The sequence below is a fragment of the Mustelus asterias genome, chromosome 3, assembly GCF_964213995.1.
Source record: "Mustelus asterias chromosome 3, sMusAst1.hap1.1, whole genome shotgun sequence".
Classification (NCBI taxonomy): Eukaryota; Metazoa; Chordata; class Chondrichthyes; order Carcharhiniformes; family Triakidae; genus Mustelus; species Mustelus asterias.
Window position 1 is genome coordinate 22,730,813 of NC_135803.1, and position 16,881 is coordinate 22,747,693.

General features: G+C 43.5%; 1 protein-coding gene and 4 non-coding genes across 5 annotated transcripts; all 5 read right to left on the reverse strand.

The window, feature by feature from the left end:
* Positions 1-444: 444 nt before the first annotated feature.
* eif4a2 (eukaryotic translation initiation factor 4A2) lies at positions 445-8,039 on the reverse strand. The gene is made up of 11 exons (XM_078205964.1): positions 7,751-8,039; positions 6,917-6,965; positions 6,513-6,645; positions 5,873-6,012; positions 3,239-3,407; positions 2,816-2,925; positions 1,988-2,131; positions 1,749-1,886; positions 1,247-1,336; positions 898-977; positions 445-639 (listed from the first exon to the last, which is right to left on the reverse strand). The coding sequence occupies exons 1-11, from the start codon at positions 7,774-7,776 to the stop codon at positions 495-497; spliced, it is 1,224 nt and encodes a 407-aa protein (XP_078062090.1). The 5' UTR covers positions 7,777-8,039; the 3' UTR covers positions 445-494.
* LOC144491981 (small nucleolar RNA SNORA81) lies at positions 2,549-2,721 on the reverse strand. Its single transcript, XR_013497547.1, has one exon. It is a non-coding gene; the product is annotated as a small nucleolar RNA SNORA81 (small nucleolar RNA).
* LOC144491985 (small nucleolar RNA SNORD2) lies at positions 3,134-3,205 on the reverse strand. Its single transcript, XR_013497550.1, has one exon. It is a non-coding gene; the product is annotated as a small nucleolar RNA SNORD2 (small nucleolar RNA).
* On the reverse strand, positions 6,296-6,366 carry LOC144491982 (small nucleolar RNA SNORD2). Its single transcript, XR_013497548.1, has one exon. It is a non-coding gene; the product is annotated as a small nucleolar RNA SNORD2 (small nucleolar RNA).
* Positions 6,755-6,825, reverse strand: LOC144491983 (small nucleolar RNA SNORD2). Its single transcript, XR_013497549.1, has one exon. It is a non-coding gene; the product is annotated as a small nucleolar RNA SNORD2 (small nucleolar RNA).
* Positions 8,040-16,881: the final 8,842 nt, after the last annotated feature.

A 16,881-nucleotide genomic window follows, 5' to 3' on the forward strand; every position in this document is an offset into this window, starting at 1 on the left:
TTAGCAACCACCCACTAGGAAGCCAAAACTGTGCAGATCACAGCACAACTCAAAACTTTTTATTAAATACAAATACATGTAGTTAGATTACTCTAGAAAAAAAGTGCACATACATTTTACCAATTAATTGGCAAGCTTCATTTTAAAATAGTTGTAGATATGCCAGTTTGACATAATTGGCTGATTTAACACAGCACTTGAATTTTTTAGTCCATAAGTAAACTATTAAGTGATAAAGAATATCAAACAGAAATGCTACTACAGAACGTTCAAAACACTGAAGGGCATATACATTTAAACACCCCATGACTTAAACTTCCCACCCCAGCAGTCAACACCGCAAAAGGATGGCGTTCCTCAAGTCACTTATCACAATGCTGGATTTCTGATCCTGTCTGCACATGGGAGAAGAGATTCAACAACTCGTGAAGCAGCACAATGCACCATGTAGTCTGATAATTCAGCAGCTGCAAATGCAAATTCTCATGCCATCATTAGATCAGGTCAGCCACATTCATAGGCATCTCTTCCACAGTTGTATTGTAGAATGTCTCAATATCACGAAGAATCCTTTTATCCTCTTCAGTAACAAAGTTAATAGCGACACCTTTCCTTCCAAAGCGACCCCCACGACCAATTCTGTGTAAAGAATAAAACGAGTTATACATTCAAACTACTGCAAAATACATCCTGGAACAATGTGTGAAGAAAAAGGATTTCCAAAATTCTAATGTGAAGCTGTATTTCTCTTTTCTTACTCTACATTCCCTGCCCAAAATTAAAGTTGCATAATGCAATATAGACTAAGCCACACTTGCGTCACACACTGGACAAAATCTGACAAGATTCTGTTTGAGCTACTCAAGCTTAGTTCAGATGAATTTGAAAAATACTAACCTGTGGATATAGTTCTCACGATTTGTAGGCAAGTCATAGTTAATAACTAGAGACACCTGCTGCACATCAATGCCACGAGCCTTTAAGAGAATATTCAAATTTGGTTATAAAACTGGTTGATATCTGATTTCTACCGAAATATATTTTATATCAAGATCTTGAGGAGCAAATAATTTTCTTTCCTCTGCCTTAAAACAAAAAAAGAGAACACTTCTCTGTGCCAAGGAGCATGAGGAACATGCTGACATGTCAAAATTTTCTGGCATCACCAACTTGGCGCAGCAATTTCAAAATAAGTGAAAATATAATTTTCAGCTGCCAGATTCTTGTGCATGTCAATTTTACCTACCAGCAAGTCAGTAGTGATAAGTACACGACTAGATCCTGAACGGAATTCCCTCATAATCACATCACGTTCCTTCTGATCCATATCACCATGCTAAAAAGTCATAGAAAGATACTGTATTATATCAAGTTGTCAAAAAGTATTGCTCTAGTCTAATTTTACTGACAACTGACCATTGCTTGCATTAATTAAACAGTGACAAAAGAATCTTGCAAAAAAGCTGCAAAACAGATAAACCACTTACTCTAATTTAAGTGCCTCCAACTAGTTCTTCTGCAATATCAATCTTTACAGTTAAAACTCTTGCCTCAATAGAGCAGGAATGCCCGTGGATACCAAGAGGATCCCAGGTTTAGATTCCCGATTTATGCAAAATGTTGCAACAACCAGATTATGTTCAACTTAATTGAAAAACAGCAATTTCAGCAAGGTACAAGAACAGTAGAACTACGCTCCAACTGAGAATCATTACCAAAGACAGAAGATAAAACTATAGAAACCTTACCAATGCAGAGACAGTGAAGTCCCTTGCGTGCATTTTTTCAGTTAGCCAATCGACCTTCCTCCTAGTGTTAAGGAAAATCACAGCCTGCGTTATTGTTAGAGTTTCGTACAGGTCACACAGCGTATCCAACTTCCATTCCTGTCAGAATAAAATCCTAAATTTGAAATCGATCCTCCAATAACTGCTATTTTAATTTCTAATTCCATCCTGAAGAGGGGTTTTAACTTTGTTCAACACACCTCTCTCTCCACATTTATGTAAAACTGCTTGATACCCTCAAGGGTCAGCTCCTCTTTTTTCACAAGGATACGGATTGGATCACGCATAAACTTTTTGGTGACCTCCAAGACATCGCTGGGCATGGTAGCCGACAACAAAACCACCTAAAGAAAAAAATTAATTAGCTGTGCTTTACTGAACGCTCTTCCCAGTCGGCTCTTAACACCAATCCTTAATTAGAAATCTTGTCTCTGCACACGTTTCAGCATTTTTCATTAAATATATTTATGTTAGCTCTCCATTCTGTAATTAGACTCTTGACAATAGTAACTGAATACCCCAATTATTCAGTCTGTAATGCAAAGATTCTTTTTGTTCCAGCAGTCGCATCCCTTAAATTACTGCTCTCATTGCTATACAATCAAAACATACAAAAATAAAAGATGGAATACCAACCAAAAAATACTTGCATGTTCAGCTCAAATATTTCCCATTCTCTAACCCTTGGTCATCCAAAGATCATTTCATTTCACCCCGTATCTCAATGTGCAACAGGATCCAATCAACCGGACATCCATAAAAACTGTAGCACAGAATCTTGAGACAAAGGACACTGGACATTAAGAGATCCACCCTGGCCTCATTTGCAACACTGTGCATTTGCTCTTCTTCCTCGGTGTACTCTACTAGCATTATTACAAAACGCAGGGGTACTTGAATTTTGTAATTTTAGCAGAGTGCTTGAGAAGAAGGCAAGTTGGTATCATGAATTTGGCCATTTCACTGCTACCCCTGTACTATCTATCTATTAGAAGCCATTTCTTAGTTTGGAAAACAGACAGGCATACCTGAATGTTTGTGCTCAGCTTCTGAAAAATCTCGTAGATTTGATCTTTGAATCCACGACTCAACATTTCATCAGCTTCATCTAAAACAAACATCTTGATCCACCTAGGAGCTGCAAAAATTATTTAGACTAAGTTAGAGCAGTGTTTTGTGGAGAAGCATCCAACAACCTGGTACATGTCCACATAAAACCTGCAGAGCAATCTATGGCAAAAGGGACTCTAGCAATCTGAATTCTAAATCGCAGTTTCTGACTAACCTTGAAGCCAATTAGAAGTTTTTTTTTTAGTAATAACATGTGCACGCCTAACCATAAAACAGAGTGATCAGTTCAGAAGTTTGTCTCCATTTCAGGTCAGTCCCGAAAGATGGGAAAAAGCATCATTCCACTCTGAAGGGCTTTGGATTTTAAGATCAGTACTCACATATATATCCCCTGTTCAACATGTCGAACACTCGCCCTGGAGTTCCTACAACAATGTTGGGAGCTTCTGCGTTCAGTTTCTGCATCTCACTTCGTACATTGGTGCCACCAATGCAGGCATGACAAGTAGCACCCATGTAATCCCCCAAGGCCAGGATTACCTTCTGGATCTAAAAAAGGGTATAGATTCACTTAACCCTTTCGTTAAAATAGACTTGACTGCACAAAAACTGCTATTTGTTAATTTGGTGCTGTACTTAAATACTGATCATTTAACATTTACCTAGTGAAACACTAAATAAGCAAGATACAACAGTGGAATTTTAAAGTAAAAAGATTTATTCTTGGCATAACTATTTGGCACTTATTTTTAGCTTGCCATTATTCAGAGGCCAGCAGTAGCCCAAGAATAAACCCAGAAAGTTAGAAGCTGGCATGAATCCTGCATCTCTGGGGAGAGAAGCAAAGACAATTCTTTAAAGTAAACCATCTCCCATTTTTTATTGGAAGAAACCCATTTGAAGTCCCTTAAGCTTGGTGCTAATCTTGAAGATATCCATGCCAGTCAACTCTATGTGCAAATAGAATCATAGAAACCCTACAGGGCAGAAGGCAGCCATTCGGCCCAGAGACTGCACCGACAACAATCCCATCTAGGCCTTATCCCCATAACCTCACTTATTTACCCCGCTAATCTCTCCAACCTATGAATTCCGGGATACTAAGGGGCAAGTTAGCTTTTGACCAATGCACCTAATTTGCACATCTTTGGACTGTGGGAGGAAACTAGAGCACCCGGAGGAATCCCATGCAGACATGGGAGAACGTGCAAACTCCACACAGACTGTGACCCGAGGCTGGAATTGAACCCAGATCCCTGACGCTGTGAGGCAGCAGCGCTAACCACTGTGCCGCCATCTTCTCCAGCGGTGCAAATAATAGGAAAACAAAGCTGCACACTGCAGGTTAGGATTAGGCCAAGAGCAATCAATACCACAAGATTCCAACTAGAGATTGTGGAATCTTATTTCCCAGTCTTGGCCCACATTTGCATCGAATTGCACCTATTTAAAAACAAAGTAGTGGAAAAAGCACTGCCTGTTTCTTCTGCTTAAAATTTACATGGATAGGAACAGGAGTAGGCCACTTAACTCCTTCTAGCCCGTTCCTGCATTCAACATCACGGCTAGTCTGCCGTAACTTCCTATTCCCTTCATACCAAGAAAAATCTTATTGAAATGTTCATTGCCATTTGCAGAACAGAATTCCAAACTTGTATCAGGCTCTGCATGAAGAACTGCTTAATCTCACTTCTATCAGATCTGCCTCAAATTTTTAAGGCTATTTTAGCCCTCTAGTTCTAGAATCCCTAAACAGTGAAAATAATTCCTATCTATCCCATTAGTTTCCCTTAGTATCATGAAACTTTTACAACCTATCCCTTAATCATCTTCCATGGAATGCAAATTTCCTCATGTAATTTAATCTTAGAGGTTAGGTATCTTTCTGCTAAATCTACACTGAGCTCCCTCCAAAGCCAATGTATCATTTTCAAAGGCATGGTCTAACTTGGGCTTTGTACAGCTGCAGTAAACTTTCTCCCCGATTTCTCATTCTCCAGATAGAAAGTAGAGCATCCCATTAGTCTTTTTGGTTATTTTCTGTACCTCTGCATGTCGTTTTAATTATTTATGCACTGAAGCCTCCAACTCTCCTTGGGCTGCTGTTTCTGGCTTTTCACCATTTGGCAAGTATTCTGATCTGTTGTTTATAAATGGCTGGATGGATAAGGAAGAGTAGCTTAATTGCTTACACAAAGCTCAGGTTTTACAGCCACATTTTGCATTGAAGTGAATCATACTATACATGGTGGATGAGGAATCCATGGATACTGCCAACATAAATTATCCAAAGGCATTTATCAGGTGGCACACATATCAGCAGTAGAGTGCAGGAGGTAACCTTGTGACATAGATGTGACATATTGGTTGAAAGGTGCAGATAAGGGAATACGCAGTGGGAATTAACGAGTTGTGTTCCCTTGTCATCTGTTTACGCTAAGTTTATAAACACTAAACAACGATAGACAGATATCCAATTCCTTTGCAGTCGCTGGATCAAAATCTGGGAATTCCTTCCCTAACAGCATTGTGGGTCAACCCACGGCACATGGGCTGCAGCGATTGAAGGCGGCCACCTTCTCAAGGGTAACGAGGGATGGGCAATAAATGCTGGCCAGCCAGCGATGCCATGTCCCATGAATGAATAAAAAAAGGGAAGCAAGTAGTCCTGAACTTTGGCCCAGCAAAAGAACCTCATGGTGACAAACTGATCAGAAGGATCTAATGGTACAGAAGTCAATAAACATTAGTACATAGGTACATTAAGTCAAAAAGGCTAATGGAGTGCTGACTTTTATTTCCAGGAGGCCGGTGAAACTGCATCTGGAGTACTTCATTCAGTTTGGGCACTGAAACTTTAAATAAAGGGCACTGGAAGGAGTACAGTGCAGATTGAAGTGACAGTTGTAACTACATTTGATCCTATTCAACAACACCAGAACATATCTAAATTGGATCTTGCAGTATTAAGGTGATAATCAGAGCTCAAACCTCATTGATAGGCCACTTTGTACCTGCTGTGCCAGTTCTCTGGTAGGAGCCAGCACCAAGGCCTGTGATTCTTTCATATCCAGCTCTAACTGTTGCAGGATTGAGATTGCAAATGTGGCTGTTTTGCCAGTTCCAGACTGGGCTTGGGCAATGACATCAAAACCTGAATTAATGAGAAATCAGAAGTTACCTTTGAACAAAATAAAAATGGCATTTGACCCTTAAATTTTGTTCAATTTAAGCAACACACTCAAGGAGTCAATCCCTACAAGCTTCTATCAATTAACAATCCCAAATGTTGACAAATGGGTACATCAAATGTACTAATGTTCAAAGACAGCACAGGAGTCCAGAAACAGACATGGCTGAGATAATGATCATACAAGCATATATCCATTCAGGCAGTTCCCTTATCTTGAAACATAGAACTATCAATGAGGTCTTATGAGTGATCAGTAAAAGAAGTTTATCACCATTGCATATCAGTCCCGAAAGATGGGAAAACATCATTTCACTCTAGGTTTACACTGAAGTAGGATCTGATGAACCAAGTCACATAAGATTTTATTATCTAGGGAATTACCAAAATAATCCATTATAAATAGTAGTGTTAGCTCCCATAAACACAATTCCAAGCCACTAGAAGTCGTATTAAACATTCACCTTTAATGCATGGCATAATTGCCCTCTGCTGAATGGCAGAAGGTTTTTCGAATCCATATGCATAAATTCCTCTAAGAAGAGTCTCCTTCAGGTTCATGTCATCAAAATTATCAACAATTTCATTCCAGTTGCTCTGATGGGGGTGGAGAGAGAAAATATTTTAACAGATGAGGCTGAGATCATGATCATACAAACAGAGATATCCATTCAGGCAGTTCCCTTATCTATTAGTGAGGGCCTATGAGTGATCAGTAAAATAAGTTTATCACCATTGCACATCAGTCCCGAAAGATGAGAAAGCATCATTTCACTCTGGGTTTACACTTAAGTAGGATCTGATTTTAACTTGGTTTCAAGCATAAATTAAAATCTCCAAGTAGTACAACGTTGAATATGATACTCACTTCAATGACACCATCTGGGTCCATTCCATCTGGCCCATGTTCTTTGGAGCTGCCAAAAAAAATTAAAACAAAAGATTTCTAAATTGCACTTCCAAATCAGTTTCCACTTTAATGGTTTTCCCCAAAGCATCCCTTCATTAATCAAGCTGATTCTTTTATTTAACGGCAAGGAGAATACCACCAAGTTGCCAGTAGTAATATAAAGTTGCCACATACAAAAAAAACGTTGCCCTTGCCCTGGGCCAGGGAAGAGCAAGAAAATCCTTTTCAACTTGGGCTCTTAAAAAAAAAGATGAAAACAGGTTCGGGTGAAGAAATAAGGTCAGGAAATGTCGAGGTGACCCAAGTTTAAAAACATATTTTTTTAAAAAAACGTCAAAAAGTTTTGTTAACGAACAAGAGTCTTGGTTTCAGGCGCCAACCCCCCATCCACGTGTCCCGCACCCGCGGCGGGGAGAAGCCGCCTGAGGTCGCCTCCACGGAGCATCGGATCAGCTCCCCGTCCATCGACCCAAACCGCCCCAATCCACCAACAACACCCATCCCATCGCCATCAACCCCTCCCCCCCCCCCCCCGGCGGATGGGAGAGAGGCCGGAGGCGGCCCGGGGGCCAGAGGCGGCCCCAGGCCACTCTGACACAGGCGCCATTTCGGGTCCGGCGGCTCCTCCGGCTGACCTGCCCTCTCCACCGGGCTGACACGGCGGCTCCCGCTCCCCCCGTGCGGGGTTATTGATTCTGTTTGGGGGGTGGGGGAATTGTTTTATTGGGGATGGTGGGGGGGGTATTGTTTTTATTGCGGGTTTATTTTGGGGACATGACAGCCACCGCTAACCTGTAATCCGTAGAGCCACACGACATCTTCTCCGCCCGCCCTCCTCCGCCGCCGCCGACACCTCCTCACTGAAAGGAAGCACTGCCTGCGCCCCGCGCATATTTATACCCTGCCCGGCCGCCCACTTCCGGTGCCCGCTCAAACCCCACCGGCGGCCCCTGGGAGTACAGGCCGCTTCCCGCCCGCCGCCAGCCCGGCTCCCCTCCCCTCATCGCAGCTGCTTCTTGCCCAGCGCCGCCGCTCTCCGGCGCCAAATGGTACTCGCCCTATTTTCTCGCGGCGGATGGATACGGTCGAGGAGGGGAGGGGAGGGGGGGGGGAGGTTGCGAGCGCTCCGCACTGACGGGGTTTCCCGGAGTGCCCCTTGGCGGTAGGCTGAGGCGGTGGCAGTAGGCCCCGGCCCGGAGCTGGGCCCAGGCCCCGGCTTCGAGCTGGGCCCCCGGCCCGGAGCTGGGCCCAGGCCCCGGCTTCGAGCTGGGCCCCCGGCCCGGAGCTGGACCCCGGACTGAGCCTCATGTCTGGACGTGGCCTGCTCTGCTCACCCTCCCAATCCCTCATTGCGACCCAGAGAATTCTGACGGCGATTATATCCGATATGTACGGTTTTAAAAAAAATATCAGACGTATCTAAAGCGGTTTCTAACGTTAAGCAAGGCTCAAAAAGTTAGCCCTCCTCATTTTCAAAGGTTATTTTATTGTCACAAGCAGTCTTACATTAACACGGCAATGAAGTTACTGTGAAAATCCCCCAGTCACCACACTCCGGTGCCTGTTCGGGTACACTGAGGGACAATTTAGCATAGCCAATGCGCCCTAACCAGCATGTCCTTCGGACTGTGGGAGGAAAAAACCTGGGTTCCTGGTGCTGTGAGGCAGCAATGCTGTGCCACCATGAAAGCCACTTATTCTATACCTTGGCTCTGTCTGACCAGGTTTAAACAAAATTCACGCGGGCAAAACCTGTCAAGTCACGGGCAAAACCTGTCTGGTGTTTCAGATGGAATTGTACCACAATCTGTTTCTGCAAGGGGGAGATTGCACTTTTAATAATCCCAACTTGTGTAATCGCTGGTCTTCTTGTTCACAATGTTTTGGCAGCTGCCAGAATGGCCAACTATTGTAGAGCAAATTAAGGGACAAATAAGGGCAAAATGCTGCAGATGTTCGAATCTGAAACAAAAGCAGAAAATGCTGGAAAATCTCAGCAGGTCTGACAGCATCTGTAGAGAGAGAATAGAGTCAATATTTCGACACTTCTTCAGATCTGAGGGACACTCTGGCAGGGGGTGATGATGTGCCAGAGTTGTGAAAGGACGCAAGGGAGAGGGAAGAGCGAGTACTGCACAGGCCTGAGATTTATAGGTCCAAATTACAAGAAAAACAGCATCCTGGATGCATGCAACATGGGACAAGTGGGCCCAATTATGGCACAATCCTGTAAAATACAGGTCACCCTGGCAGCTACCCATCTGTTCAATCAGACCTCCCACCTTTGATGCCTAGGTACCCATTGCTCACACTCACCTTGGAAATCCCCCTTATGGCCCCCATCTCCACCTCCAGAGGTCCACATGAATGGATTGGTCTTGAACTGGGTTTGGTCATTCATTACCATTTTATCCTTTTTTTTGTGGCAATCTGGAGGTTGTAAAGCATCATCAGATCTCACTCTTGTCTGCTAAAACTTCAGGATCAATCTGGTATGAAAAGATAACCCCCATTTTTCTTGACTGCAAAACATATTCTGAAACCATTCTCCCCTGTCTCTTGTCCCTTCATGTCCAACAGCAAATGCAAGAAGCTTATGGATTTGTTTATCACTAAGATTGAGACCGTGTGGTCAGTTGTCTCGGCTGCTTTCCTTATTTTTCCTTGTCCATTGGGGCCCAACGTCCTCCAAGCGTCTCTCTGCCCACCCCCACCCTGCCCCCCCAACTCCGAGCTCACAACCTTCACTAATTTTTTTGTTTCTATTCTCAGAGTTCATCCATGAGACACACAACCTTGATCCTGTTGTAGGGAAATATCCCTTACCAGTGCAGAATAGAAGTTGAGTCGCAAATCAAGGTTCAAAGCGTGTCTTTATTGTACAATTACTGGGATCCCAGGGAGACCCCCGTAGCCAGCTCAGAAACAGTGGCTTGGCCACGTTGATCTCAATTAAATCACATCAGCTCTGGATCTTTATAGGGATCCAAAATTCGCGCGGGAACATTTGATTATGCCTTTTTTTACACAATGTATAAAGTGGTCTGTCAGTTTCAAAAGTCCCTAGGAAGTTTCATGGATTGGCATTTGTATGGTGTGTGTTCGTGTTAATGGGATTACTTGGTCCTGCCCCGGTGTCTAAATGCGTTTCCCATTACCATCTCTATGTGTCCTCTTATTTGAATTGATCCTATTGTTCCGTGTCTGTGTTTCCTGCTTGTGAGATTGAGTGTTAATGTCATCCTGTCCTGTTGGGTGTCTGGGGTATTTCATTCTTAACCTTTTATCCTTATCTCTTAGTTTATCAGATTTTTATGTCTGCCTTGGCCAGTTTAAAATGCAGCTGCGCTGTTGCTAGGCAGATTAGGGATCTTCCGTAGTTTCTGAAATTCGTGAGTCTCTCAGCTGTGCAGGGGGGGACCCGATCGAATATCCATCCGGGGGTGCCCCTCTGCATTGTTGGCCCGTTATGAGTGGTGCCAATTAGTCCAATATGTAAATATGTTTGATGATGCAAATATGGTTTTCTGGAAAATTTCCTCCTTCAGTCCCTCCTCTCGTCCAGGGGGTGCCATTCATGGCTGACCCCCCATGGACGACCTTCAGAGGAACAGTGATTTGTACAGCTGTTGTCCTTGCCGTTGTTCCTCTTCTTCTGTGTCGTTGTTAAGTTCTTGCATCTGGATACTGGCAGTGGGTAGCATTCTTGATGTAATATTTGCACATATCACTTTAATACAGGTTAGGCCAAGGCAGAGTGTGAACAGGATGGCTACTACTAGGATTAATCCCTTCATAATATATGCTCCCCAAACTGTGTTAAACAGCCATCCTAACCACCCATCAGTCCCTGTTAACCCCTGTTTAAAGTTATCCAATTGCTTTTGTATCCCGGACATGGCTGCTGTTATGTTTAGTGTCTCGTCGTGTACGTATGTGATGCATTTTTCCTTGATGATGGTGCATACCCCCCCTTGTCTGGCTAGCTGATAGTCCACCGCATATCTTGTTTGTTGTGTGTATAGTCTGAGTTCTGCGAGTTCTTGGTCAATTGCGCCTAATGCTTGTAGGGTGTTGTTTCCTAAAATGGTCAGTCCACATATGAAGAAGTTCCTATTACTGGCACTGATCACCCCTGCGGCGCCTCCCAGGGATAGTGTCCCCAGAAATCCATATCCTAAAGAAGACCCTAGTGTGACAGGGGCCTGCCAGTCGGAGCAAAATTCTGCGCTGATGGCCCTGGTCACTATGCGTTTCTGGACATGCCCTTCGCTTGGGCATGGAACCGTGAGAGGTCTGATTGTCCCTACGGAAAAGAACCTTGGAGGCCTGTCTGTGGCCGTCATATATACATTTTTAAATAAAACACGTACCCGTCTTTAACCCGATAACATGCATTACCCCGGGGTCGTTTGACCGCATGGCCCCATCTTGTGGAACCTTCCCTCCCCCTTGACTGTCCACTTGATTGTACCTCTTGGCGAGAATCAAATGGATATGTCCCCGAGGCTGAGCTTACGTGGGTGCCGTTGCACTTGCCACACATAAGCTGCCTACCCGCGGTGACTGCAATGCATTTTTGTTGCTTGCAGTCACAAGTGAAGTGTCCTTCCCGGACCCGGCACTCCTGGAGAGCACAATGTGCCTCAGCGCACGAATCATTTTTAGGGACAAAGGCATGCACGCACCCCCATCCCTCTCCCTTAAAACATTGTGGGTAGTTCCCAAGTGTCTCCTCCGGTTGGGGTCCCGTCCCCCTTAGAATTCCCGGCTCAGTGAGCTCTACACACCTTCCTTGTATCCCTTGCTTAAAGTACCCAATATGTTCTTTGCAGGGTGCCCCCGATGTGTCAATAGTGAATAACTCTTGTGGGAGCCACCCTGGTGTTGCGATGAATAGGGAGTTTACTGATCGCGCTGAGGGGTAACAAGCGGTCCTATTCCCATAGATCTGGATGTGTGTTTTCAGGAATAGGTTTCCTTCCATGATTGGTGGTTCTGCTCCCCTAACCCCCATATGTTGGAGTGTATTTACAATGGTCAGGGTTATTATCAGATATGTCCCTGTTCCCATATCGCTCTTTTTTTTTTCCAACAGTATTTTACAATTACAGTATATACAGAAAATAAACAGGCAATCAAATTAAAAGTAGTTGGTTCCGACGTCTTGATAGTAGATCTGGTCCTGGTTCCTGTTGAAGTTGAATGAGCAAAACGGTATCTTTTAGTTCATTTGTTCTCATATAGTTTTAATTTGGGTCCAGTGTTTCCAGACCCCCTGTCCCCTTATATCTATACAGGCACAGGTATCTCCGCTAATAATGACCTCGTAAGGTCCGTGCCATCTTGGGGCAAATCCTGGTTTTGCAGGAAGCACTTTTGTTAATACCCGGCTCCCGGCTTTTGGGACTTCTGGTAATATTTCTGAGTCCCCCTCTGCGTCGACCTGTGCCTGATTAGAAATTACGGACCGGCGCATCCCCTTCAATTGGGTGCTAAGGTCTCGGATGTATTGTCGGATCCTATCTTTTATCGGACCCACATCTGTCCAGCCTGTAATAATGTTTTCGGGTAAGTGCATTGCTCGCCCGGTCATCAGCTTGTATGGAGTCAAGCCGGTAGTTCAATTTGTGGTCGCCCTAAGCCTTATCAGAACTGCAGGTAGGACTTCTGTCCAATTTCTACCTGAGGATTGCATTGCTTTTGCCATTGTTATTTTTAGAGTCCGATTCATCCTCTCCACCATCCCGGAACTTTGTGGGTGATAGGGGATGTGAAATTTTTGTTTTATTCCTAATAGTTGGCAAATGTTTTTCAGAACCTTTCCTGTGAAATGTGTTCCCTGGTCCGAATCAACTTGAATTGGCATCCCCCATCCATAGCAAGCTTAGTGTGAATTAAATAACACTTTGTACTGGCCTTTTTTGGCTGCAATTGGACATCCATTCATTTGTATGTAATCTTATCAAAAGACATCGCTTTCCCCATTAAAATCACATGCCATACAGTTCCGATCTTTATATGAGTACTCTTACACTATCTCTAATTTGATCATTTGTTTGCGTGCAAGCGCTACACCACAGTACTTCACAAAATAATTATGTCTTTATCAATGCCCAATATAGTATATGAATATATCATACAAAGTTGGTTAAGGCTTTTCAGGATTTGATGTTATTCTTGTGTCTATATGGCAGTGCTATACTGTATAATAAAAATAATCAAGCGGCAGTTGTATCATACCACTTTACACATCGTACCCGTGATATCCAAACCCTTTTAATTTAAGCCGTTTCTTTTTTTTAAACTGAGCTCCAGATCGAAACCCCCGCACTCTAGGAAAAGTAACAGGCGCCGAATCAAAATCAAAGCAGGTACAATACATACCAGTTATTTGATTAGGAACATTTTGGTTTCTTAACTGGCTAGGTTTTAAGCTTTGCAGTGCTTTTATATTTGGCAAACCTTGAACCTTGATGACTCATGAAATTCCGACGGCAGTACATAATTTTAACTAGTTCAGAATACTAAACTATCTGACGTTCGCAAATCGCGATATTCTGCGATTAATACTGTATTTCACTGACTTGATATACTTTAAACTGATTCATAGACCTCAGTCTTTTGTTCCTGCTTTTCTACCTTTCCACAAAATAACTTATTTTCTTCTCTTAACTCCTCAACTAACTCTTATAATTTCTACTTCAAGACAAAGGAAAGAGCACATGCTTCCTTCCAAGGTTTAAATCCTTTCTTAACATTAAAACAAACAACAACAAAGCATCCACGCAACCACTTTGTTTAAACACACACACACACACATGGAAGCTTCCAAAAGTCATTCCACAGTACATCCTTTTTCATTCAAACTTATCATTTCAGACTGGGATGAGTGTAAAACATTCAAAGAGAATACAGAACATTGATTAAGACAATCGCTTTTATTCTTCTTTCTTCCAAACTGTAATTGACTCAAAACAGAAGTAAATTCAAGAAATCCTATCACTTTAATTTTTAACAGTTTTAACACTCTCCCAGCCCCCTGAGGCTAAACCAAGGTGCAATGTACTGCACCCACTGCCTGTAGCAAACATTCCACAGGAACAAAGAGCTCCCTGCTCTCAATCTAATTACAACAACAACCACCTACATTCGACAAGCTACCAGATCTCACAAACACACTGAAATACAAAAACTAAGATCTCTCCTATCCATCTGCTGCCTTTCCCCGGCGTAAAAGGCTTATAGGTTGCCTTTGGTTGTGCTAACGTCCCTCCTCTCGTGACTGGCGCTAGATTATAATTTTCTACGTTTTCTTCTGATGCTGGAGTGGCTGTATGTTTCTGCACTGACTCGTATGGGCGCCGAGGGTCCGTTTCCTCTGATCTCTGCGTTATCTCCGCAGTGTGTCTTCTGTGTTCTAATTCCCTCACTCTCTCCTGTAATACTTTAATTTGTTCTGTCTCTTTGTGTCTCTCCTCCATTGAGGCATTTACTTCCTCAATTAGTCCAGCTAACTGGGTCACTAATATTACTCCCATTACTTTTGTTTTGTCCCGTTTAACTCCGTCTACCCACTTTCTTTGATCTTCTAAAGTTTGTGATGCGTTCCACCCGTTCCGTTTCATCTTTGCAACAATCGCTTCTCTGGCTAACAGATACTTCAAAATGAGAGCTACTGCAGTTTCTCCCTTAACAACGTGGTCTGCCATTTTTCTGTCTAGCAGTCCTGCAACCCCCGTATGCTGGCTGCTACAGTAAAAATGCCTCAACTCTCTCCCTTATCTCCTGTCACTGATACTGCCCCAGCACCGTCTGTATTGCTGTAGGGCCTCGTAGTGAGGTTCCAGTGGGTCTCTTTCCCCTGGGCTCCCCCAATTATTCCTGACACCTCACGCTTGGACTATTTTGTGTTGTCTTATTGGGATGTGTGCTGGTTGTTTAGTGGGTTTGTCCGCCCCTGTTCCCAGCCCCTCTAAGTACAACGCCTCCCGCTCGGCCACCACCCCCACTAGCAGGGTTGATCCGTTACCCCAAAACCGGGTATCCTGCTATGGGCTGTGGTGTTCCCTACAGACGAACAAGGTTATCAAACTCCGCCCGGGTCCCTAATGGATCCTCCGTCGTCGTGTCTCTTGGTCAGGATGGATCGGGTCCCCTTTTCCTCAACACTTACACACATGTATTCTGTTATCAAAGCCCCTGTTATAGTTAGTAACTGTATCGACTCTGAGGTTGTTCGTCCCTTCAGAGTCAGTGTTGTTACCCGATTTACACTGTCCGTGCCTTGCACCCTGAGTGCCTGTGCCTCTTAGCGCCCGCTTCAAAACCCAACCTTAGCGTGGGAGATTTCTCCTCTTAACGTCCAGTTTAGGGTAGGGCACCTTGAGTCAAGCACTCCCTTGTCCTATTGCCTTGGCACAGACAGCGGTTTCATTTACAATCCTGGGTTAGTTACCCCAATTAGTTCTGCATGCGGTACTTATCTTTATATTAGTCTTAATTCCTGTTATCAAATAGCCCAAAACCTGTTATCTTTACCTCTGGTCCTTTACTCCTATTAAAGTTAAAAGTTACTTACCTTCTTCCACGCGGTCGTTCTGACCTGTACCTCTTTAGTGCGGACTTCTGTTTCAATTTAAAAACTTAGGCAAGATTATACAGTTCTACAAGACAACAATACTTAAAACAGACAAACCCTAACCCTTAAAGGTACCTCACTTTGAACGGAGACCTGCACTCGCCTTTGACTGCTCTGGATTTGTATCAGATTCATTTAAATTTGATCCCGACTTTCAAACTGTGGCCATCAGTCAGAAGTCAGATATCAAATCCTGCCGTGACTACGCCATTTTGTTGTAGGGAAATATCCCTTACCAGTGCAGAATAGAAGTTGAGTCGCAAATCAAGGTTCAAAGCGTGTCTTTATTGTACAATTACTGGGATCCCAGGGAGACCCCCGTAGCCAGCTCAGAAACAGTGGCTTGGCCACGTTGATCTCAATTAAATCACATCAGCTCTGGATCTTTATAGGGATCCAAAATTCGCGCGGGAACATTTGATTATGCCTTTTTTTACACAATGTATAAAGTGGTCTGTCAGTTTCAAAAGTCCCTAGGAAGTTTCATGGATTGGCATTTGTATGGTGTGTGTTCGTGTTAATGGGATTACTTGGTCCTGCCCCGGTGTCTAAATGCGTTTCCCATTACCATCTCTATGTGTCCTCTTATTTGAATTGATCCTATTGTTCCGTGTCTGTGTTTCCTGCTTGTGAGATTGAGTGTTAATGTCATCCTGTCCTGTTGGGTGTCTGGGGTATTTCATTCTTAACCTTTTATCCTTATCTCTTAGTTTATCAGATTTTTATGTCTGCCTTGGCCAGTTTAAAATGCAGCTGCGCTGTTGCTAGGCAGATTAGGGATCTTCCGTAGTTTCTGAAATTCGTGAGTCTCTCAGCTGTGCAGGGGGGGACCCGATCGAATATCCATCCGGGGGTGCCCCTCTGCATTGTTGGCCCGTTATGAGTGGTGCCAATTAGTCCAATATGTAAATATGTTTGATGATGCAAATATGGTTTTCTGGAAAATTTCCTCCTTCAATCCTATTCTCCCAAACATCCCTTCCTAGCTCCCATGTTAGCTGATATTGTAATAGTTCTGTCTGATCAGGCACTCACTGGTTCCATTGTTACTTATCTAATTGTAAGCAGAAAATCATCTGCAATGACTTAACTTCCCATTCCCGCACCATTACCTCTGGTATCCCCCTTGGATAAATCCCTGGCCTCCTAACAAAGCATTAGTTTTCAGATATACGCGGATGATATCCAACTCTATCTCACCACCACCTACCTCAGCTCCTAAACTGCTGCTTAAATATCAGTCTGCTTGTCTGACCTCTAGCACTAGGTGAGCTGAAATTTC